Source organism: Bos grunniens, chromosome 5, assembly GCF_055505025.1.
Source record: "Bos grunniens cultivar Pamir isolate PY7600 chromosome 5, Bosgru_T2T1.0, whole genome shotgun sequence".
Classification (NCBI taxonomy): domain Eukaryota; kingdom Metazoa; phylum Chordata; class Mammalia; order Artiodactyla; family Bovidae; genus Bos; species Bos grunniens.
Window position 1 is genome coordinate 41,214,392 of NC_141169.1, and position 26,550 is coordinate 41,240,941.

The window sequence follows — 26,550 nt, forward strand, 5'->3', positions numbered from 1 at the left end:
CTGGAGTGAAAGGGAGCATGCTGTCTTCAAAACTGAGACAAATTCATTTTGGCTAAGACACAGAGGGTAAGGAGGTTGCAAAATATGAATCTACAGAGATGAGCAAGGACTAAATCATGAAAGTCTGGTAAGTCATCTCAAGGAACTTGGACTTCATGCAAAGGACATTGGAATATCACTGATCACTTCTCAGCAGGAGAGTGGCATCAGCTTGATTTGCATTTTAGAACAATCCCTCTGCCTGAATGTTGGGAATGGATTGAAGGGAAGACAATCAGAGGTTTGAGAACTCTCTGCTATTGTTAAAATGGCCAGGCCTTTGATGGTAGATGGCAGCTTGGCCCATGGTAGCAGCAAACAGTAAGAAGTATACGTATTTGAGAGTCAAGAAGAGCATCAACTGGATAAAGAATTAGAAATAGAAGAATCAAGGATTTTTCCCAAGTTTCAGTCTTGGGCAATTAGATGGATGTTGAAAAACTAGGATATGCCCTGAGATAAAGATTTCTCACTTAAAGCTAATAATAACCATGATAATTATCTAACATTTATTGAGAGCTTACCAAGTGCTGGATCTCATATCAAGTTCCTTATATTACTTTTTATTCTTTAGTTTTTCAAGTATCTCTTTGAGACAGGGTACATTACCACCCTCAGGTTAGAGAGGACTGAAGATTTGAGAAGAGCTTGCCAAGTTCACATAACCAATACATGACAAAGCCAGATATGAACAATCTATGCTCTTATCCAAACCCTACACTGCTTCTCACTGAGGAATATGATGAATAAGAACCAACTGCAATGCTTTCGTTAAAACACAATTTAAAAAACTGAAACAACAAATTGGAACAAGGTTTATATTTTATTTTATTCTGCTTGAAATTGGTATAACTTTTCTTTTGAGGAAATGTCTGCATAATTATCAACTCTAGAGAGGACTTAATTCCTAAGGTTCATTTCCTACAATCAATAGTTAAAATTATCCACAGGGAAAGTGTGCAAGATAAGTGGAGGAGAAGACCCTGAGCCGACCTCTTCTCACAGGCACACCATCACAACTATTTGAAAAACAATCATAGATTAAAAAAAGACTAGAACCTACCAGAAAAGATCTTCTACAACCAAAAATACAAAGAAGAAATCAAATTGAGAGAGGTAAAAGGGACTGGGCCATGATATAGTCCAATCCAATACCCCCAGGTAGGCGCTTCACAAATGGGAGAATATTTACAACTGCAGAAGCACTCCCAAAGGAGTGAGAAGTTCAAACCCCACTTTAAGCTCTCCAACCCAGAAGCCCTGCACCAGGAAGATGAGCCCCCAGGGCATTTCGTATTGAATGGCAGTGGGGCTTGCTTTCGGGAGTCCCAGAGGGCTGAGGAAAACAGAGAATTCACACTTAAAGGGCATACACCACATAGTCTGGACTAGAAGGCAGCAGCTGGGTTAGGAGGCAACTGCAGCTCACCCGGGGGACACAGACACGGGCAGGCCAACACAAGCTTCAAGAAACCAGAGGCCACACAGCCAGATATTTCAGGAACCAGTCCCACCCACCAACAACATGCTCTGGGACTCCTTAGCCCTGAAACAAGAATCCAGGACTTGGTTCTGCTTTCCAGTAAGCCACACTAGCTCCATGACCTGGTTTTATCCATTGATGGGCAGGCAATAGCCCCTGGGTCTCCTGGACCCTGACTCCACCCACCAGTAACCCAGCAAAAGTCCAGGGCTCCCCAAAGTTCCACAATCAGATGCCTGATAATCCAGTACCACAAACCAGAGGTCATCTCAGCCTCCATACAAGGCAAGATTGAGCAACCAAATGGACCAGCCGACCAAGTTTAGCAGACTGCTCACATAGTCCATCAGCTGCAACAGAAGGACCCTTGCAGCCCTCATGGGGGAACCTGTAGAGAATATGGCACTGGTGATGAGAGGGGAATACACTGCTGAGAACAAAAGGTGTCTCCTGCAAAAGGCCAGTTCTTCAAAGTCAGAAAACATAACCAACCTACCAGATAAGTTAATATAAAAAAGCAATTTAGGCAAAATTAAGTGACAGAGGAACATGTTTCAAATGAAGAAACAAGATAAAACTCTAGAAGAAGAGCTAAGTAAAGTTGAGTTAGGCAATCAACCTGATAAAGAGTTCAGAGTAGTGATCATAAAAATGATCAAAGAACTCAAGAGAATTGATGCACAGAGCAAGACATTAGAAGTTTTAACAAAGATTTATAAAATACAAACAACAACCAAACAGAGATAAAGAATATAAGTGAAATTTAAAATGTACTAGAAGAAATCAATAGTAGATTAAATGATACAGATGAATGAATCAATAACCTGGAAGAAACAGTCGTGGAAATCAATGATGCTTAACAGAAAAAAAATAATAATGAAAGACATGAGGACAATTTAAGAGACTTCTGGGACAACATCAAGCCCAATAATATTCACTATAAAGTGAATAGGGGTCCAAGAAGAAGAAGAGAGACAGAAAGAAAGGAGCTGAGAGCATAATAGAAGTTATAACAGATGAAAAATTCCCTAACCTGGGAAAGGAAATATATAAATTCAGAAAGCAGAGTTCCATAGAGGATTAACTCAAAAACAAACATACCAAGACACAGTATTTATTTATTTAATTAAAATTATTTAACTAAAATAAAAAATAAAGATATAGAGATAATATTATAATAAAAGAGAAAAACAACAAATAACATACAAAGGAATTCCCATAATGTTATCAGCTTATTTTTCAGCAGAAACTCTGCAGGCCAGAAGGAAGTGGTATGGTATATTTAAAATGATGAAAGGGAAAAAGTTAAAAATCAAGAATACTCTATCCAGCAAAGCTCTCATTCAGATTTGATGGAGAAATAAAAAACTTCACAGACAAGCAAAAGCTAAAAAAGTTCAGCACAACTAAACCAGCCTCACAAGAAATGTTAAAGTAACTCTTTAAGTGATAAAGGAAGGGCCACAAGAAAATTGAAAATTATAAATTGAAAACTTCATCAGTAAGGGCAAACTGGTGCTAAAGATAGGAAAGCACCCACACACAGAGCTAGTAGTAAGGGTAAAAGACAAAAGTAGTAAATTCCTGTATATCCACAATAAGAAGGTAAGAGACATGCAAAGAAATTATATGTAAAATACGGTATCAAAAATCATAATTGTGAGGGGAGGAGAGTACAAATGCAAGGTTGATAAAATGTATTTGAAATTAAGAGATCAGCAACTTAAAACAGTTAAAGACTATGCCTGCTATGCAGGAGACCTGGGCTTGATCCCTGGGTCAGGAACATCCCGTGGAGAAGGGAATGGTTACCCACTCCAGTATTCTCGCCTGGAAAATTCAATGGTCAGAAGAGCCTAGCAGGCTACACCATGGGTTGAAAAGAGTCAGACACAACTGAGAGATTCTCACTTGTATTTTTTTCCATATATATTTCCACATGTAAAACTCACAGTAGTGACAAGCCAAAAGTCTATAATAGATACAAACAGAAAAAGGAATAAAGCACTAAAGATATTTATCAAAATACAAGAGAAAAGAACAAAAGAAGAAAGGAACAAAACGCACCTACAAAAACAAACTCAACACATTTAACAAAATGGCAAAAAGAACATACATATGAATAACTATTTTAAATGTAAATTGGACTAAATGCTTTAATCAAAGACAGAGTGGTAAAATGGATACAGAAACAAGATTTGTATATCTGCAGCCTACAAAGACTCAATTCAGATATAAAACTGACTGAAAGTTCAGGGACAGAAAAAGGTATTCCATGCAAATGGAAATTTAAGAATAGCTGGGCAGCGATACTTATAACAGAAAAATAGATTTCAAAACAAAGACTTTTACAGGAAACAAAGAAGGACATTACATAATGATCAAGGGATCATTCAAAAAAGATATAACAGTTGTTAATATATTCACCCAACATAGAAAAACCTAAATACATAAACCAAATATTAACAGAAATAAAGGGAGAAATCAACAGTAATACAGTAATAGTTGAGGACCTTAACACACTACTTACATCAATGGACAGATCATCCATACAGAAAATCAATAAGGAAATACTGGCCTTAAATAACAAATCATACCAGATGAATTTTACATATATATAAACTGAAGCACATTCTATTCAAAAGCCTTTGAATGCACATTCTTTTCAAGTACACATGTAACATACTCTTGGATAGGTCACATGCTAGACCAAAAAATAAGCCTCAGTAAATTTAGAAAATTCAGTTCAGTCCAGTTCAGTTCAGTCACTCAGTCGTGTCTGACTCTTTGCAAACCCATGAACTTGAGCACACCAGGCTTTCCTGTCCATCACCAACTCCTGGAGCCTACCCAAACCCATGTCCACTGAGTCAATGATGCCATCCAGCCATCTCATCCTCTTCCATCCCCTTCTCCTCCTGCCCCCAATCCCTCCCAGCATCAAAGTCTTTTCCAATGAGTCAACTCTTCACATGAGGTGGCAAAATATTGGAGTTTCAGCTTCAATATCAGTCCTTCCAATGAACACCCAGGACTGATCTCCTTTAGAATGGACTGGTTGGAGCTCCTTGCAGTCCAAGGGACTCTCAAGAGTCTTCTCCAATACAACAGTTCAAAAGCATCAATTCTTCAGCACTCAGCTTTCTTTATAGTCCAACTCCCACATCCATACATGAGTACTGGAAAAACCATAGCCTTGACTAGACGGACCTTTGTTGGTAAAGTAATGTCACTGCTTTTTAATATGCTGGCTAGGTTGGTCATAACTTTCCTTCCAAGGAGTAAGCGTCTTTTAATTTCATGGCTGCAATCACCATCTGCAGTGATTTTGGAGACCCCAAAAATAAATTCTGACACCATTTCCACTGTTTCCCCATCTATTTCCCATGAAATGATGGGACCAGATACCATGATCTTAGTTTTCTGAATGTTGAGCTTTAAGTCAACTTTTTCACTCTATATTTTCACTTTCATCAAGAGGCTTTTTAGTTCCTCTTCACTTTCTGCCATAAGGGTGGTGTCATCTGCATATCTGAGGTTATTGATATTTCTCCCGGCAAAGTTGATTCTAGCTTGTTCTTCTTCCAGCCCAGAGTTTCTCATGATGTACTCTGCATATAAGTTAAATAAGATACTACACATAGAAAATCCTAAAGACACTGCCAGAAAACTAGTAGAGCTCATTAATGAATTCAATAAAATTGCAGGATACAGAAATCTGTTGCATTTCCATACACTAACAACAAACAATCAGAAAGAGAAATTAAGGAAACAATTCCATTAGCAACTGCATCAAAAAGAATAAAATAACAAGGAATAAACCTACCTGACCTGCCTCTTGAGAAAACTATATCAGGTCAGGAAGCAACAGTTAGAACTGAACATGGAACAACAGACTGGTTCCAAATAGGAAAAGGAGTACTTCAAGGCTGTATATTGTCACTCTGCTTATTTAACTTCTATGCAGAGTACATCATGAGAAATGCTGGGCTGGAAGAAGCACAAGCTGGAATTAAGAATGCCAGGAGAAATATCAATAACCTCAGATATGCAGACGACACCACCCATATGGCAGAAAGTGAAGAAGAACTAAAGAGCCTCTTGATGACAGTGAAAGAGGAGAGTGAAAAAGTTGGCTTAAAGCTCAACATTCAGAAAACGAAGATCATGGCATCTGGTCCCATCACTTCATGGCAAATGGAAGGGGAAAAAATGGAAACAGAGACACATTTCACTTAGGCTCCAAAATCACTGCAGATGGTGATAGCAGCCATGAAATTAAAAGACGCTTACTCCTTGGAAGGAAAGTTATGACCAACCTAGTAGCATATTCAAAAGCAGAGACATTACTTTGCCAGCAAAGGTCCAGCTAGTCAAGGCTATGATTTTTCCAGTGGTCATGTACGGATGTGAGAGTTGGACTGTGAAGAAAGCTGAGCACCGAAGAATTGATGCTTTTGAACTTTGGTGTTGGAGAAGACTCTTGAGAGTCCCTTGGACTGCAAGGAGCTCCAACCAGTCCATTCTAAAGGAGATCAGTCCTGGGTGTTCATTGGAAGGACTGATGTTGAAGCTGAAACTCCAATACTTTGCCACCTTATGCGAAGAGTTGACTCATTGGAAAAGACTCTGATGCTGGGAGGGATTAGGGGCAGGAGGAGAAGGGGACGACATGGGGTGGCAAAGAGTCAGACATTTGGACATGACTGAGCGACTGAACTGAACTGAGGTGATAAAAGATCTGTACTCAGAAAACTCTAAGACTGATGAAAGAAACAAGAAGACAGAAACCAATGGAAAGATATACCATGTTCATGGACTGGAAGAATTAATAATGTCAAAATGACTATACTACCCAAAGGCAATCTATATATTCAGTGAAATCCCTACTAAAACACCAATGGAATTTTTCACAGAACATAAAATTTGTATGGAAACACAAAAGATTTAAATAGTCAAAACAATCTTGAGAAAGAACGTAACTGGAGGAATCACAGGCTCTGACTTCAGACTAGATTACAAAGCTATGGTAATCAAAATAGTATGGAATTGGCACAAAAAAGACACACATATCAATGAAATACAAGAGACCAGAAATAAACCCACTCACTTATGTTCAATTAATCTACAACAAAGAAGGCAAGAATAAGAATGTACAATAGAGCAAGGACAGTCTCTTCAATAAATGGTACTGGGAGAAATAGACAGGTATATGGAAAAGAATGAAACATAGAAGAGTCTCTAACAACATGTACAAAAATAAACTCAAAATAGATTAAAGACTCGAATGCAAGACTCGATATCATAAAACTCCCAGAAGGAAACATAGGTTGAACACTTAACATAAATTGTAGCAATAAATTTTGGGGGGTCTGTCTCCTAAAGCAAAGAAAATAATAGCAAAAATAAATGGGAGGAGCTAAGTACACTTAAAAACTTTTGCACAGTGAAGGAAACCATCAACAAAATGAAGACAACCTACTGAATAGAAGACAATATTTGCAAATTATGTGATTGATAAGGTGTTAATATCCAAAATATACAAATAGCTCCTATAAATCAACATTAAAAATACAAAACAAAATTAATAAAAGGACAGAGACCCATAGGCATTTTTCCAAAGAAGACATACAGATGATCTATAGGCACATGAAAAGATGCTTACCATCAGTATCATCAGAGAAGCTCAAATTAAAACCACAGTGAAGTATCACCTAACACCTGTCAGAATGGCTATCATCAAAAAGACCACAAATAACAAGCATTGGCAAGAGTGTGGAGAAAAGGGAAACCTCATGCACTGGTTGTGAAAATGGTACAGCCACTATGGAAATAAATTTAGATTCCTCAAAAAACTAAAAATAGAACTACCATATGACCCAAAAATTCCACTCCTGGGAATTTATCCAAAATATATATATATATATATATATATATATATATATATTTGAAATGATATAAGCACTCTAATAATAAGCAAGATATGGAAGCAACCTAAGTGTCCACCATCAGATGAATGAAAAAAGAAGATATGGTATGTATAAATATACAAGAGAATAATACCCACCAATAAAATGATTGAAATTTTGCCATTTGCAACAACATGGATGAACTTAGAGGCTATTATGCTAAGTGAAATAAGTCAAAGAAAGACAAATACTATTTGATCTCACTTATATGTAGAATCTAAAAAATAAAACAAACTAGTGAATATAACAAAATTAAAACACACTCAAAGATACAGAGAACAAACTAGTGTTTACCAGTGCAGAGAGGAAAGAGGGGAGGCCAAGATAATGTTAGAACATTAAGAAGTACAAATTACTATGTATAAAATAAGCTACAAGGATATACCGTATAACACAGGGAATGTAGCCAATATTTTATAATAACTATAAATGGAATATAACCTTTGAAAATTTCAAATCCCTATGTTGTATAGCTTAAATTTATATAATAGTGTAAATCAACAATATCTCAATAAAAAAAGAAAGAAGAAAATTATCCAAAATATATGTGTAAAATTCATATCTTTAGTAAAATAATGAGTTGATTGTCTTTCAAATTCCATGTTTAATTTGAAATGGAGATAATGAAAATGATAAAAGTTTAAATTGATAAACACTACAAAATTACCATGGATTTTCATATTCTATCCCAAATGTGATTAGACTGGGTGATTTTTTTAACGTTCCTGTGCTTTCTAAGTTTCATAATGAATATTTACATTTACAACAGAAAAATAATGTATGCATTTTGAAAGATTTTTGTTGGAAATTACAGACAGTATTATTGACACGATTACAAAGAATATACATTAATAAAATGGTAAATTAGCTGCACAGAAAGGAATAACTCACCGCTGATTTGTCCTGGTCTCAATGAGTTTCTGAATGGTGAAATCATCAGAAAATGAGAAAACTTTTGTACCACATCCTCCCCACATAATGTTTTTTTCAGTTAAGTTCACAGATTCACTCAAACACATCAGTGGAGTGCTGACATTTCCTATGTTGAGTATCTTCAAAGGAGTGGCTCCTTTACACTTTGCCAAAAAGAGAAAACACATTCAGTAAATTGAGTATCTACAGAGTGAAACAGTGTAAAATTTGAGCTTCCTAAAAACTACTTTTCCTCTTAAATGGTTGCTGCTGCTGCTAAGTCACTTCAGTCGTGTCCGACTCTGTGCAACCCTATAGACGGCAGCCCACCAGGCTCCCCTGTCGCTGGGATTCTCCAGGCAAGAACACTGGAGTGGGTTGCCATTTCCTTCTCTCCAATGCATGAAAGTGAAAAGTGAAAGTGAAGTCGCTTAGCCGTGTCTAACTCTTAGCGACCCCATGGACTGCAGCCTACCAGGCTCCTCCATCCATGGGATTTTCCAGGCAAGAGTACTGGAGTGGGGTGCCATTGCCTTCTCTGCTTAAATGGTTAGAGGTATAAAAATAAAAATCCAGGATAAATTTTTCAAATGGCTTATAAAAACAGGATTTAATTCAAATAGTATTCAATTATCTTTGTAACCAATCTCTTCACTTCTCCATGCAAAATTTGTACAGCAGTAACCTAAAAATTCTACTATAATTATTTGTCTCTCATTAGATAATAAGCTTTTTTGCTAACAAAGAGTATGAATGGATAGGATGTTAAATGACTAGATGGAACCACAGATGAATGAAGGGTGGAGAAATCAATGCTTTAATGATAAATGTGAATCTTAAGAACAGAAAGTCAAATGATTTCTTCAAGATTAAAGAATAGGTTGATAGCAAGCCAGACTTAAAACTTGTTTCCCTTATCTTTTCCACAATATAGTTATAAGAAATTATCTACTTCACTTATATAAAAATGGAATTATTTCCATCACTAAGACTATTATAAATCAGATCTCATTTATCAATTTTTCCTTGGTTCATTCATATACACAGTTAATCAGCAAGTACTTATAGAGAATCTATTGTGTACAAGACTTTCTGAAGCAATGAAAAGATAAAAAACAGAATACATGATCCTTGGTGTCAAGGAGTTTATAATCAGAAGGAGGGTGTTGATGAATAAACATGAAACAATTTAAATTTTGATGCAGAATGTGTTCAATATTTACCTTAACACTTTTATCTTCAAAAATCGCTAAGTTGCCATCAGCAGTTCCCACTAAAAGGAAAGTTTTTTGCTTGCTAAAAGAAAAAATGTCAAAATTGTTATGAAAAGAATGATTATATTGACCAAGATGGCTTCACATTCCCCCTAGCTTAACTAAACTTTAGACAGGTTTTTTTCCTGGTTATTGGCCCTGACCTCCCTTTCCTTACAGCGTTCACTTGAGAAAACATAAATTATAACTTCTTTCTTGGCCCATTTAAAATGCAGATCTTCTCCTAGACCCTTGCAAGTTTTATAATTTAAGAATGACTTTCTCAAAAATTTGGAAGCCGTCTCTGAAATGTCATCAGGAAGGATGATGTGCCTTCTCCTAGTCTTTGTAAGACAGTAGGAGCTCAATTTCAATAAGCAATGATCAACAAACACAGATGGCCTAATCACATTGACCCTCCTCCTCCCCCAAAGTCCTTCAGCACTTTTCCACTAGCTCGTTAAAGGGTTTAAAAACTCCCCCATCTTTTATTTCAGCAGAGCTGAGTTCAATTCCTCTCCCCTATTGCAATTATCTTAAATATGAAATCTTCCTTGCCTATTTGACTTCCTCTGATGAAATTTTTGACAGTATCCAACAATAATTTTTGGATCATTGCCAATGGAGTTTATAATTCGGCTACCAAAACTTGGACTTCACATTTTTCTAATACTTATTTATTTTCTGGTACTGACTGAAGGATATGACATATAATCTAAATGCCTCATGGAAATCATACCGCCCCAAATATTACAGCAACTAATCTATCACTCATATCTGAAATTCTCTCATTTCAATAACCGATAATGTTTAAGCCATTTTCACCTATTAACAACTTATGAATTCATTTACTGAAGTTTTTGTTTTTGTTATTTTTTTCAATCTGGTAGTTAAGTGCTATGCTTTAGAGGCATATAACAGATAATCGATATACATGCATTCAGACAAAGAATAAGAACTCTTTTTGGTAGAAGCCCTACGAAAGTAAATTGCTGTCATGAGTTGTAAAGCGTTAGAGCCATAGTTGAGGTCTTGCAGCCCCCCCCCCCCCCCGCCGCCCCGCCACAAACACACACACACACACACACACACACACACACGGAGAACTGACTCCGGCCAGCCCTAGGGGCTCTGCGGGATCAGAGGCCATGCGCCCACATCCGGGTGCTGGGCTGACAAGCACATCCTGGCCAGCAGGCACCCAGCCCTCCTCCCCAGCGTCTCCTGAGGCCGCAGCCCCGACTCTTCCCGCCTCCCTCAGGTACTTCCTCCAGCCTGCAGCCCTCTCCCCACTCTGCTGACAGGCGCCCTTGACTGACCTATTTTTAAACTGCTTCAGCCTGATCTGTATACGGGAAAACACCAATATCTTTGAGGCCTCCTATAATTCCCTTTAATACATGCAACCAATGGGAAAATGTTAAAAATTTGCATGTGCTGATACTGTAACAATTTTGCACATAATTAAGTCAACTAAAAGACAGGTAATGCTCCTTCAAGGTCAAATTCACTGTCTTACCTTTGCTTGGAAAAGGAATTGCAATACAAGCAAGTAACAGAATCAGTCATCTTTTCAAGGGTATGCCTCTTTCTCCCATCTTCAGTATTAATGACGAGGAGCGTGCCAGACTGTGTTCCAGACACAATCCAACTTTCCTTTTCAACAGGAAGATACACCAAGGCAAGGCACAGAATTCTACTATCAGTAACTTCCTAGTAAGAAAAGAAAACACACTCTAAAGGACTTTGGTCTACCGTTAAGTGGCTAGAATTTGTACAGAATTATGTAATTCACATATTTAACTTTTTATCTTCTTGCTTTTAATTTTAAAAACAGTGACGATTTTATTTAACTTGCAACAATAAATGAGTTAACTGGCAAAGAAAAAAAAAAAAGGTCTGTCTAGAATGTACCTGAAACTAAAATTTAAAAACTGAAAATTATTTTCAGTATCATTTCTCACTCAAAATAACACAAGAACACTGTTCAACCTTAAGAATAATATTTAGGCATAACACATTTCAAAGCAACTATCAAAATATTAAATTTTTTAAGTCTAGAAATTTACCTTATATTTCCCAATACAATTAGTGACCCATCTTGTAAAAGCCAAGCCCAGATCTCCTCTATCAGCCACCCTCAGGTGCTCTGAGTGTTGGCTACTAAGAGCTCAAAGCTGCACCCTTCATTACCTTCAGCCCACAGGGAGCTGGCTTGTTCAGAAGTGGCTGGGAGATTACCCCACTCCTACCATTGGGCAAATTGTGGCTAATGACTGACTGATAAGTGGGACTGACATACCAGACCACTTGCCTGGTGAAAGAATTAATCTGTGCTGTTATCACATTCCAGAGTTTCTTGTGGGTGATGACTGAAAGTTGGAGGGCTACATACAGTACATGGTGTCAAAAGATTGAGCATGAATGCACATACACAAAGCTTGAAGCTAGACTTCCTCAGAAACTACATTTTGCTGAGCTTCTTTCCTTGACCTATGTGGCTTCCCATATCTTCTTTAAAGTTTCTCTCTCCTTGTGCGCTCTGCTTAGTCATTCAGTCATGTCTGGCTGTTTGAAACCCCAGGCTCCTCTGTCCACGGGGATTCTCCAGGCAAGAATACTGGAGTGGGTTACCATGCCCTCCTCCAGGGGATCTTCCCAACCCAGGGATCAAGCCCAGGTCTCCTGCATTGCAGGCAGATTCTTTGCCAGCTGAGCTACCAGGGAAGCCCTCTCTTTCCTTAAATCACTCATATAAAATCCTGTTTCAGGCTCTGTTTCTAGGGATCCTGACCTAAGACATACATTGTGGGTTTTTTTTTTTTTTTTTTTTTACATTGTGGTTTTAAAACAAAATACATACCACTTAATTTCTTGTGAATGCACTTGTTCTAACAGGAAGCTAATTTAATACAAGTCTATATTAGCCCTTATTTAATTTCTTCCTAAGTAACTTTTTTTTAAAAGAACCAGTTGAGTTGCTGCAGTTCCACTTGAAAGTCATGGTTAGTGTCAAGAACCTCTCAGACCTCTTTCTTGGCTAGGCCCCAGACAATCACTTTCCACCCAGCAGTCGGACACAGATAGCTCTGTCACTGTGTCCCAAACCAAACACCGTGCCCACAAGCCCTTCCCTGGCCCTGGCCCCAGCCAGATACTTCACATCTATGCACTGAATGCTCCCAAGTAACTTTTTAATTGGCACAAGCTTTAAAATAGTTCACAAAGTGAGTTTTCTAGAATATCACTAATTTAAAGAGCATTTGGATTTACCTCAGAAGTGTATCTTTCTGTATTTAAGTCAAGAAACGAGAGCTGTCCTTTGTCAGTGTGTCCACAGCCCAGCCAAATCCTCACATTCTTGCTGTTATGATTCGTAGCAACCATGCATTCAACAGTAAAGCTTTTAGGTATTGATATACGTCTCATCAGACAGATTAACTCAGCTGAATTCAAAATGTCAAAGACCTGAGAAGTTTAAAAAACAACACACATCAAGTTAACACATGTCTGTTTGAAAGATTATGATGGTAGTTTAGTCGCTAAGTCATGTCAGAGTCTTTGAGACCTTATGGACTATAGCCCACTATGCTCCTCTGTCCGTGGGATTTCCCAGGCAACATTACTAGAATGGGTTGCCATTTCCTTCTCCAGGGGATCTTCCTGACCCAGGGATCAACCCTGCATTTCCAGCTTGGCAGGTGGATTCTTTACCACCAAGACATCTGGGAAACACCTTGAAAGATCATATCATTATGCATAATGTTACAGTTAAATGTTACAGTTTCATCAAGAAAAATCTAAACTTGTTATTTATACTGTGATCCACCCAGAGCAACAAGATTAACAAACTAGAGATAAAATTACATTAAAACAATACTTATTTTTAAACTGTGCATGGTATACATACTTTATTATGTAGGGTGTGTTTTGTAACTGAATTCTTTGAAAAGAAATCCCCAAAGTGCCAAATTAACAGAAAGTTACCAGAATCAGGAGCTATTCTTCATTCAGTTTTATACCGCAGAAACACATCATGTTGAAGACAAATATTCGAACCAACAAGAGACTAGAGCTTCTACCAGTTGAAGGGAAATGAAATTTTGATCTTTGGGAACCAGCTTCCCTGGTAGCTCAACTGGTAATGAATTCACCTGCATTGCAAGAGACCCCCAGTTCAACTCCTCAGTTGAGAAGATCACCTGGAGAAGGGATAGGCTACCCACTCCAGTACTCTTGTCTGGAGAATCCCCGTGGACAGAGGAATCTGGCGGGCTACAGTCTATGGTGTCACAAAGAGTCAGACACAACTGAGTGACTAAGCACAGCATGGCAACAAACTCACAAATCACCTCCAGATTCTGTTTTTGTTTTTCCTTCAAGCACTAAAGAACTAGAGAGATGGCATAAAGCCAATGTAAGGAAACAACCAGGAGTCAGGAAAATGGAATTAGAGTCTCGTGTCACAGCCACCTGCCTGCCATGCAGGATACTCCAAGAAAGCTCCTTTCCACCCAGTGCCTCATCTGAAGGTATGAGTTCACCTATCTTGCCTAGCACACATGGTATTTTAAACAGGTATGAGAAAGTTTTTGAATACTGTCATATGCTACGAGAAAAAAACCCTCAAGGTGATAGGTAAGCTATAAAATACAAGTGAAACATAAGTAAAAATTTAAAAAAGAAAAAGTAAAACAATAATTAAGCTTTGGAGAATATCACCAAGATATATTTTTTAAAAGTCTGTGTGATTAATACTGGTAGCAACCAAAATTAAAAAGTAAGACAAGTAGTCAACATGATTTATAGGTTGTCTGATAAAGGTAGTGTACATGTCCTCAGCTATTTCTCAGTAAGAAACTGAACAAAAATTTTTCAATTAATTATTATACAAAATTGAGAGTCCAAAATATAAAAACACCTCTTATTTTGATATATTAAATGTTTTATTTAAAACATAGTAAGAGGGACTTCACTGGTAGGCCAGTGGTCAAGACTTCCACTATAGGGGGCGAGGGTTTGATATGGTCAGGAAACTAATATCCTGCATGCCATGCAGTGTGACCAAGAAATAAAATCAAAATAAAATTTAAAAAACTATAAGAGTTCTATTTCCAATAATATGATAGAAAAGGTTATTTGAACAAGAAATTCAGACTTAAATTGAAGAAAGTAGGGAAAACCACTAGGCCATTCAGGTATGACCTAAATCAAATCCCTTATGATTATACAGTGGAAGTGAGAAATAGATTTAAGGGCCTAGATCTGATAGATAGAGTGCCTGATGAACTATGGAATGAGGTTCGTGACATTGTATGGGAGACAGGGATCAAGACCATCCCCATGGAAAAGAAATGCAAAAAAGCAAAATGGCTGTCTGGGGAGGCCTTACAAATAGCTATGAAAAGAAGAGAAGCGAAAAGCAAAGGAGAAAGGAAAAATATAAACATCTGAATGCAGAGTTCCAAAGAATAGCAAAAAGAGATAAGAAAGCCCAGAATGGGAAAGACTAGGGATCTCTTCAAGAAAATCAGAGATACCAAAGGAACATTTCATGCAAAGATGGGCTCAATAAAGAACAGAAATGGTATGGACCTAACAGAAGCAGAAGATATTAAGAAGAGATGGCAAGAATACACAGAAGAACTGTACAAAAAAGATCTTCACAACCCAGATAATCACGATGGTGTGATCACTGACCTAGAGTCAGACATCCTGGAATGTGAAGTCAAGTGGGCCTTAGAAAGCATCACTACGAACAAAGCTAGTGGAGGTGATGGAATTCCAGTTGAGCTATTCCAAGTCCTGAAAGATGATGCTGTGAAAGTGCTGCACTCAATATGCCAGCAAATTTGGAAAACCCAGTAGTGGCCACAGGACTGGAAAAGGCCAGTTTTCATTCCAATCCCAAAGAAAGGCAATGCCAAAGAATGCTCAAACTACTGCACAATTGCACTCATCTCACACGCTAGTAAAGTAATGCTCAAAATTCTCCAAGCCAGGCTTCAGCAATATGTGAACCGTGAACTTCCTGATGTTCAAGCCGGGTTTTAGAAAAGGCAGAGGCACCAGAGATCAAATTGCCAACATCCGCTGGATCATGGAAAAAAGCAAGAGAGTTCCAGAAAAGCATCCATTTCTGCTTTATTGACTATGCCAAAGCCTTTGACTGTGTGGATCACAATAAACTGTGGAAAATTCTGAAAGAGATGGGAATACCAGACCACCTGACCTGCCTCTTGAGAAATCTGTATTCAGGTCAGGAAGCAACAGTTAGAACTGGACATGGAACAATAGACTGGTTCCAAATAGGAAAAAGAGTACATCAGGCTGTATATTGTCACCCTGTTTATTTAACTTATATGAAGAGTACATCATGAGAAATGCTGGACTGGAAGAAACACAAGCTGGAATCAAGATTGCCGGGAGAAATATCAATAACCTTAGATATGCAGATGACACCACCCTTATGGCAGAAAGTGAAGAGGAACTAAAAAGCCTCTTGATGAAAGTGAAAGTGGAGAGTGAAAAAGTTGGCTTAAAGCTCAACATTCAGAAAACGAAGACCATGGCATCCGGTCCCATCACTTCATGGGAAATAGATGGGGAAACAGTGTCAGGCTTTATTTTTCTGGGCTTCAAAATCACTGTAGAAGGTGACTCTAGCCATGAAATTAAAAGACGCTTACTCCTTGGAAGGAAAGTTATGACCAACCTAGATAGCATATTCAAAAGCAGAGACATTACTTTGCCAACAAAGGTTCATCTAGTCAAGGCTATGGTTTTTCCTGTGGTCACGTATGGATGTGAGAGTTGGACTGTGAAGAAGGCTGAGCGCCGAAGAATTGATGCTTTTGAACTGTGGTGTTGGAGAAGACTCTTGAGAGTCCCTTGGACTGCAAGGAGATCCAACCGGTCCATTCTGAAGGAGATCAGCCCTGGGATTTCTTTGGAAGGAATGATGCTAAAGCTGAAACGCCAGTATTTTGGCCACCTCATGCGAAGAGTTGACTCATTGGAAAAGATGAGTCTGAACCTGGGAGGGATTGGGGGCAAGAGGAGAAGGGGACGACAGAGGATGGGATGGCTGCATGGCATCACTGACTCGATGGTCGTGAGTCTCGGTGAACTTCGGGAGTTGGTGATGGACAGGGAGGCCTGGCATGCTGCGATTCATGGGGTAGCAGAGTCGGACACGACTGAGCGACTGATCTGATCTGATCTGATCCATATAACTACAATTTAAAATGCTGAAGAAATTATTTTTTTAACCTCTTAAAAACATTAGGGATCTGACCACACCATACAGAATTATTAGGCCAAAATATTAATGAAAGGCAGAATCCAGAGAGATCAGATAAGCCCCAAAGCCTGATTTTCCCTTAAAGCACTGGTCTACTGAAGTAAAACTGATTTGTGGTTTTGAATGCCTTGTGGGGCTGGTGGGAAAGAGTTAAATCTAGGGATGCCCAAAATGGAGAATGTAGTAACAGGATAAAACTGGGATCCCAAAAGGCCACATATTCAGAATAAATGAAAACTAGAAATAAAGCCATGCTCCACTCCCGCTGGTCTATAGGGCAAGTAGCCTTGGGACTTTACAGATACAGGGTGAAAGAGCAAAAGAACCCCGAGAAACTGTTATTCATAAGCTTGCTCTCAAGATTTGCAAATAAGATTCCCATCACCTAGGTGGTTCAAAAACATCTCAAAGCAGGAACTGAGTTTAAAGCAATTTATAGCAAAAAATATCCAATAAAAGATGTGCAAGACCTGTATGCAGAATTGTAAAATTTTATTGAAAGACACTTAAGACATAAACAGAGAGACAACCCACATTCAAGAATACAGTGAATTAATATATCATAAGGCTATTGCCTATAGATTCAGTGCAAGTCTAATCCAAAGCACAATAGAATTTTCCAAAAAAGTTAACAAAGTGATTTAAAAACTTTTTTGGAAAAACTAGACTAAAGAACAGCTAAGTCATTCCTAAAGGATAACAGTTGCGGGGTGGAGGGGAAGACTGTTAAAGCTTCAGAATTAAGACAGGACTGTACTGGAGGAAAAACAGGTAAATTGACCAATGGAAGGGAGTATGCGTGTGTGTATCTTTGAGAGTATATCAAAGAGTGCAAAGGGGAAAAAAAAAATCAATGGAAGACAAAGAAAGAAACAATTTCATAGAAGAAACTGGAAAATAGGTTATCCAAATGGAAAAAAGAAAATTGGATATAGATAAAAATACAATTCCTGATGAATTAAGAACTTTATCAAAAGCAAAACTTTTAAACTTTATGAAGAAACCATAGGTAAATATTTTTGTGGCTCTGGGAGAGATAAGGGCCTTTTAAAACAAGATTCTAAAACTAATAGCTAAAAAAGTAAGTACTGTTAAGTTTATCTCTATTAAAATTAAGCAATTCTGTTAAGCAAAAGGCACTCAATAGGAAATAAAAATGCGAACCATGAATTGGGAAAATAAATTTGCAACATACGTAACCAACTAAGTTTTAGTATACAATGTAGAAAAGAAAGAAGCTGTTTTTAAATTTCATTTTTATGCAAATAACCTAATAGAAAAATGGGCAAAACAATGAACAAGCATTTTCCAGAAGAGAAAACATATATACTACCAATGAATATATAAAGAAATGCTCATCCTTATTAGTAATTAAGAAAATGTAAGCCAATGTACAAAACTGAATCCATTTCAAAAATATTAAAAAGTCAGATAGTACAATATTTGAAAAGAATATATTTTAAAAAACAGCTACAATAATATACAGGTGATGGAACTGTTAAGCTGGTACAATTTCTTCAGAAAATGACTTAGACGTTCCCATATTCCATGATTCTGCAATTCAACTCCTAGATATATAACATAAAGCAATTCTTATGCAATTTGCACTAGGAGATGTACAACCATGTTCATAACAGTACTGATAATAGCATAAAACTAGAAAGAATACCCACTGATATGGTCATGGGTAAATACATCGTTGTGCATTCAAACAATGGAATGGAGCAGCCAGGAAAGGAATCAACAGCTATGTTCAACAACATGGATGAAGATCACAAAACAATGTTGGGATAAAAACTGAAAAATCTCAGAACAGCATGTGACTGATTCCATTTTAAATAAATTATGAATACAGGAATATTAAACTGGGTAGTGAAACCTTAAAGAGGAAATAAAAATGATTATCATGAAAGTTAGGAGAGTGGCTGCATTGATAGGGAAAGAGAGTGATGCGATCAGAAAGAGGCATCGGTACGTTTCTGGGATGTCTGCCCTTGGTTTTGTGCCCAGGGTGGTGACAGGATGTAAGAGTTTGCTTTAAAACTGCTTTAAACTATGAGTGTATTTATATGTTTAAGTGTGTGTATATATATATATATATATATATATATTTTTTTTTTATAAATAGATAAATATTTTATGTTCTGCACAAAATATTGATAAATTTTAATGATACAAATACCTGGGCAGAAGTGGGTCTTTCTTGAGGATTTTCTTTCAAACATTTTTTAATTAACTTCTCAACCATAGGCCATGGGGCACAACCATATTCTTTAACTGGATCTAAAACATTAAAAAACATATCACACTAAAATACTGAACAAATCAGAAAGATTATATTTCTTCTCAATATGTATGAGAGGTCCAGACACTGCAAAGGAAACATTGATCTCTATAATCCCACATTTATTATGAACTGCTTATCACTCTTCAAGCTAATTTTGTTAATTATCTCCACTAGAAACATCAAAAAAGAGTCCTTGATTTTTACAGTATAAAAAGAGACACAAATACCAATTGAATAAAAATAGATTTTCATTTCATACCTTCATTTCAAATAGATTTTGAGAACACTTTTGTTCGTATATTAGACTTTTTTGCAAATACTTTTATTTTAATATTCACAGTAGACAAGCATTCAGTTCTCATATGCCCATAGTTTTGGAACATTTGTTTTTAAGTATGCCATTTTTCTGGTCGGTGTAGAATAGAGACCTGAAAACTTTTCCTGGAAAGCTAATTGATAAAATGAGGGACATGACCCAGATTGTGCATGAACTATTTAGTCAAATAATAATTGATTTCCTTCTGTTGGGAATCTTTAAAGGTCCCCAAAAGGAGATAGTTATCTTCCCTGTAGCTGGAACACAGTGTACACTCAAAACTTTAAGTGAAAAGCAGAAAATATGACAAACAACTAAATATATTTAAAAGAATATTTCAGAATGCAAACTGAAGTAACAGTTAAGGAATGAAAGAAAAAAGTCCTAGAATTTCTTTAAAGCATGAGTAAAAGTGAAGTCACTCAGTCGTGTCTGACTCTTTGCGACCCCATGGACTCTAGCCCACAAGGCTCCTCCATCCAAGAAATTTTCTAGGCAAGAGTACTAGAGTGGGTTGCCATTTCCTTCTCCAGGGGATCTGCCCAATCCGGGGATCGAACCTGTGTCTCCCGCATTGAGGGCAGACGCTTTACCGTCTGAGCCACCAGGGAACCCCTTAAAGCATGAGGCGACCATTCAAAATAGATCTGATCTCATTAAGCACTCATTTACTAATTCTTGCTAATATTTACTACTAAAAATTATTATAGTAAACAATTTGTTTTCATTCCTGCATAGAAATTACTTCACTCAAGAAAATGAAAATACTCCAAGCTAATGGACACTTAGTAACTCTTTATGAGAAGAAAAGTCACTATACCTGGACTTCTAATAGTATTTCCTTTCCTGAGTATTCTTCTAAATATAATACCTAATATATCAATATTTAGAATACTAAGAAGAAACCCTATATCTTCTATGTTTCTCATATGATTTATATTAACATCACAGAATTTAAGAGTATTCATGCATTAAACAAAAAAATTATCAGTTGTAAAATGAATTATTATATAATAAAATTAAATAACTTAGAAATGAAGCTGCTACATTAAAATATAATCATCTTTATTGTAGATAAAACTTACCGGGTAATTTCCCTTGTATTGCCAATTCATCAAACTCATTTGGAAACTTCAAACCCTCTGCTATTCTACCTCCAGTTGTCAAAATGTCATAAAGTAGCAAACCAAATGAATAAACATCAGCTTGTTGGTTATAAATAACATTTCCTCTAGCAACTTCAGGTGCACGAAAACCTGAAAGGAAACAGACACATTAATAAATATGCTCAAATCCAGGGCTTACACACCCAAAGAAGTATATATTTAGGCCTGTATGCTGATGAACAGGAGATGAGTCTAAACAGGCCATATCATCTCTAAATGGAGATATCTTAAGTCAGTTAAAAGCCATGTCCCAAGACATTTCACCCACGGTCAATTTTGAAGAATAATAAGGATAAACATGCAATAATAAATTATTTAGTGATGTTTCACAATTAAATAAAGCCTAAAAGGGGGAAAAACTACATCCTTCTTAATAATAACTATTCTCAGGGTAGTATTTCAAACAGAAGAGGAGACAGGAGGCAGATTTGCAGATTTTTTTACTCCAAGTCACTTTAACCTGGCTAAAATGTTAATGGACTTATTGTTTCAAGAACGTGTGACTCTACTGCTTCAACTCAGTTGAAAACTAAAAAGAAAACCACAACTAAAATGAATAAAAGCCCTCTATCTCAAGTGAAGGTTCATGCCTGAAATTCTTTTATAAGGAAATAAAACCTTTCATCTCACAATAAAGATAAATCATTTTAATCACTTGAGAAAAAAAGAGTAATTTCAACATTACCTATAACAATAAAAATATTAACAATCTAAAGAAATCCAACTATAAAGAAAATAAGTTAAATACTGTATACTATGCAGTAGCTTAAAATAATTTTTAAGATGTTATAATGTAAATGAAAAAAATGTATAATATAATTCTGAATAGACAAAATTATCACCTGAATTAATTTGCTTAGCTGTGATAATGGTATGGCTATTATGCAAGCAAACACCCTTATACTAAGAAAATACTAAGAAAATACATGCAAATACATTTCAGGATGACACAGCATGATATCTTCAACTCAATTTCAAAGACTCAAACAGAAAAGAAAGAGAACAACAATGTGGCAAAAAGTTAATAATAAAATTATATGAAGGGAATATAGGAATATATTATACTATTCTTTCAACTTTTTCATAGGCTGAAACATTTTCAAAATAAACAGTTAATGGGAATATGCAAAATTAAAACTACAAAGAAACATATCCAAATGTAACAACAATTATTTCCAAGTATAGAAATTATGAATAGCTTTTATTTTCCTTTATAATTTCAAATTTTCCACAATGAACATATATGATTGCTATGGTAAATATATAGCCAGAAAAATATAACAAAGTATGAATTCATATCCTTCAAGAAGTAAACGACTGAATTGAGAAACTGTTTTTAACAGTACTTCTCAGTGAAAGACAAAGCTCATCAACCCTTCAACAAGCTAGGAGTCAAAAGGATGGAGACAACAAATTTGAGCATGATAACCTCTACTGAACTAATTGTAAACATTCTCTCATGAACATTTTGCCGCATTTATTCCTCTTCTCTTTCTCTGTTACCATTTCCACACATTTGTATCTGTGTGTGTGTCTTCTTCCTTCTCTGTCATTCCCTCTCACTTTTTTTCATTCTCTCCTTGTCTTTGTGGATGTACATAAAATATTTGACATCATATTAAGTTGAAGATAAAATATTTCAAACCTAAGTACAATATGTATCCTTAAGATAAGGATACATGGGGATCTTTAGGCAAGAATATTGGAGTAGGTTGCCATTTCTTTCTCCAGTGGACCACGTTTTGTTAGAACTCTTTTCTATGACCCGTCCATTTTGGGTGGCCCTGCATGGCATGGCTCATGGCTTCACTGAGTTATGCAAACCACTTTGTCATGACAAGGCTGTGATCCATGAAGGGGATCTTAAGAATCCTTTGGACTACAAAGAGATCAAATCAGTCAATCCTAAAGGAATCAACCCTGAATATTCATTGGAAGGACTGTTGCTGAAGTTGAAGCTCCAACACTTTGGCCACCTGATACAAAGAGCTACTCATTGGAAAAGACCCTTATACTGGGAGAGATTGAAGGGAATAGGAGAAGGGCATGGCAGAGGATGAGATGGTAAAATAGCATAACTGACTCATTGAACATGAATTAGAGCAAACTCCAGGAGACAGTGGAGGACATAGGAGTTTGCTGCTGCATCACTTCAGTCGTGACCGACTCTGTGTGACCCCATAGATGGCAGCCCACCAGGCTCCCGCATCCCTGGGATTCTCCAGGCAAGAACACTGGAGTGGGTTGCCATTTCATTCTCCAGTGCATGAAAGTGAAAAGTGAAAGTGAAGTTGCTCAGTTGTGTCCAACTCTTAGCAACCCCATGGACTGCAGCCTACCAGGCTCCTCCACCCATGGGATTTTCCAGGCAAGAGTACTGGAGTGGGGTGCCATAGGAGTTTGGCATGCTACAATTCACAGGATCACTAAGAGTCAGACATGACTTAACAACTGAACAACAGGATAAGGACATTTTCTAACATAGCTATAATATAATTCTCACGCCTGAGTGAAAGAATTATATAAGTAGTTAAGATAGTTCTAAAATAGATCCCTAATAAACTGTACCTATGACATAATGTATATATATCACAACAGTTTCTAATTTGTATCACTATAGCATTTTACACACACCTTCCTGAATAGGCAGGTGAGAACTTTCCATTTTACAAAGAACATAATCATCACGAAAGTGTTAGATGTTTTCCTAAGGACACACAGAAAATAAATGGTAAAGTTAAGAGTACTTAAAAATTGTGGTTGGATCTCACAGCAGGCTGGAGGCCAGCCCTACTCACCAGCATGCCTCAACACCAGCTGCAGTTCTACACAACTGGAGGGTGTATACAGCCCACACAGAGCCCACACTCTTTGAGCACCTGCCTCTGGGGGCCATGTGGGACTGTACTTCTGATTCACAGAGTATATCTCCTTAATAAACCTACTCCTTCAATAACAGGAGAGATCACAGACTTACTCAATACATACAAACAAACGCAGAAAATGAGGCAAATGAGAAGACAGAGGAAGCCGTTCCAGTTGAAACAACAAAACAAAACTTCAGAAAAATAAAAACAGTGATAAGAAATCCTCTTCATGAAGCATTCAAAGTAATGGTCATAAAGATGCTCAATGAACTTGAGAGAATAATGAAGGAACACAGTGAGAAACTGAACAAGGAAAAAACACAAAAATTCTAAAACTAAGTTTATAACTGAACTGAAAAATCACTAACAGGGCTCAATAACAGATTAGATGAGGTAGAAGAATAAGTCAGTGATCATTCTAAGATGATGGAAGACAGAGCAATGGAACTCATCCAGATAGAGAAGTAAAATAAAAATACTGTTTTACATGGACATACATTAAAGTACGTTTGTGACAGCATCACCCAGAATAACATCTGCATTATAGAGTTTTCAGAGGGAGAGGAGAGAAAATGGCAGAAAAATTATTTCAAGGAATAGTGGTAACAGTCTATAACAAATATAAACAAAGACATCACTTTGCCAACAAGTCAAATCTATGGTCTTTCCAGCAGTCACGTACAGATATGAGAGTTGGATCATAAACTAGGTGGAGTGCTGAAGAATGGATGCTTTTGAATTGTGGTGCTGGAGAAAACTCTACACACGGACATCACCAGATGGTTAATGTCGAAATCAGATTAATTCTATTCTTTGTAGCCAAAGATGGAGAAGCTCTACACATTCAGCAAAAACAAGACCTGGAGCTGACTGTGGCTCAGATCATCAGCTCCTTATTGCAAAATCCAGACTTAAATTGAAGAAATTAGGGAAAAACACAAGGCCATTCAGGTAGAATATAAATCAAATCCCTTATGATTATATAGGGGAGGTGATGAATAGATTCAAGGGACTAGATCTGATAGAAGAGTGCCTGAAGAACTATGGACAGAGATTCAGACCATTGTACAGGAGGTTGTGACTAAAACCATAGCCCAAAAAAACAGATGCAAGAAGGCAGCGTGGTTGTCTGAGGAGGCCTTACAAGCAGCTGAGAAAAGAAGAGAAGTGAAAGGCAAATGAGAAAGATAAACTCATCTTAATGCAGAGTGCCAGAAAATAGCAAGGAGAGATACGAAAGACTTCTCAAGTAAACAATGCAAAGAAATAGAGGAAAACAACAGAATAGTAAAGATTAGAGATCTAGTAAAGAAAATTAGACACCAAGGGAACACACTTCATTAAAAGATGGGCACAATAACAGACAGAAACAGCAAAGACCTAACAGAAGCAGAGGAGATTAAGAGGTGGCAAGAATACACAGAAGAACTGTTGGGAAAAAAAAGAAAAAAGATCTTAATGACCCAGATAACCACAATGGTGTGGTCACTCACCAGAGCCATACATCTTGGAGTGTGAAGTCAAATGGGTCTTAGGAAGCATTATTATGAACAAAGCAAGTGGAGGTAATAGAATTCCAGCTGAGCTATTTCAAATCCTTAAAGATGATGCTTTGAAAGTGCTGCACTCAATATGCCAGCAAATTTGGAAACCTCAGCAGTGGCCACAGGACTGGAGAAGGTCAGATTTTATAAAAATCTCAAAGAATGGCAATGCGAAAGAATGTTCAAACTACTGAAGGTTGTGGCTGTGAGCCGTGTGCTACACTGGGATTCGCAACCTCCGGAAGAAAGGATTTCGAACCAGACCCAGAGATGAGGCTTGACCACTCAGAGCTTTTTGTGTAGCAAAGTTTTATTGAAGTATAACAGAGATAGGGAAAGCTTCTGACATAGACATCCAGAAGGGGACAGAAAGACTGCCCCATTGCTAGTTTTTAGCAAGACAATTTGCGTTTGTTAGTAAGCTTCTAATCAGAGGAGAGAAACGCCTCAAGGCTGAGGGAGTTTCACCAGGCTCTTCTCCCACAATATGCACTTTTGAGATCGTGTATATAGTGACACGAGGTATGTCATCCCCAGCCATAAAACAATTAACATGAATACTGGTTTGCGGAGCCATTATCTGCACAAGGTTTGAGGAAAAAAAAAAAAAGTCTGCCAACTGTAGTTTATTCTTTTGCCACTTGGGGAACCTCGGGCCTTCCTACCTGTTACCCTCTCACTACTGCACAATTGTGCTTATTTCATATGCTAGCAAGCCCAAAATCCTTCAAGGTATGCTTCAACAATACAGGAACTGAGAATTTCCAGATGTACCAGCTGGATTTAGAAAAGGTACAGGAGCCTTGTTGTTAACTTATTCAACATCTGCTGCATCATAGAAAAAGCAACGGGAATTCAAAACAAAACAAAACAATCTAATTCTGATTCACTGACTACACTAAAAGCTTGGACTGTGTGGATCACAACAAACTGAAAAATTCTGAAAGAGATGGGAAAACCAGACCACCTTACCTGCCTGCTGAGAAACCTGTATGCAGCCCCAGAAGCAACAGGTAGAACTGAACATGGAACAACAGACTGGTTCAAAATTGGGAAGGGAGTACAGCAAGGCTATATACTGTCACCATACTTATTTAAACTATATGCACAGAACATCATATGAAATGCCGAGCTTGATGAAGCACAAGCTGGAATCAAGATTGCTGGTGGAAATGTCAACAACTTCAGATATGCAGATGATACCATATTAATGGAAGAAAGCGAAGAAAAACTAAAGAGCCTTTTCATGAGTGTGAAGCAGGAGAGTGAAAAAGCTGGCTTGAAACTGAACACTCAAAAAACTAAAATTGTGGCATCTGGTCCCATCACTTCATGGCAAATGGAAGAGGAAAAAATGGAAACAGTGACAGATTTCACTTGGGCTCCAAAATCACTGCAGATGGTGACCGCA

The 26,550-nt window shown here is 37.3% G+C and overlaps 1 protein-coding gene across 4 annotated transcripts in view; it reads right to left on the reverse strand.

The window, feature by feature from the left end:
• The window catches only part of LRRK2 (leucine rich repeat kinase 2), a 211,469-nt gene that overhangs the window by 8,428 nt on the left and 176,491 nt on the right, over window positions 1-26,550 (reverse strand). For all 4 annotated transcript variants that reach the window (XM_086399919.1, XM_086399918.1, XM_086399917.1 and 1 more), the window contains 6 exons: window positions 20,648-20,818; window positions 19,142-19,242; window positions 12,930-13,124; window positions 11,176-11,369; window positions 9,627-9,699; window positions 8,383-8,567 (listed from right to left, as the gene is read on the reverse strand). In XM_086399919.1, coding sequence (XP_086256045.1) covers window positions 8,383-8,567; window positions 9,627-9,699; window positions 11,176-11,369; window positions 12,930-13,124; window positions 19,142-19,242; window positions 20,648-20,818 — 919 coding nt within the window. The remainder of the gene's footprint in view (window positions 1-8,382; window positions 8,568-9,626; window positions 9,700-11,175; window positions 11,370-12,929; window positions 13,125-19,141; window positions 19,243-20,647; window positions 20,819-26,550) is intronic.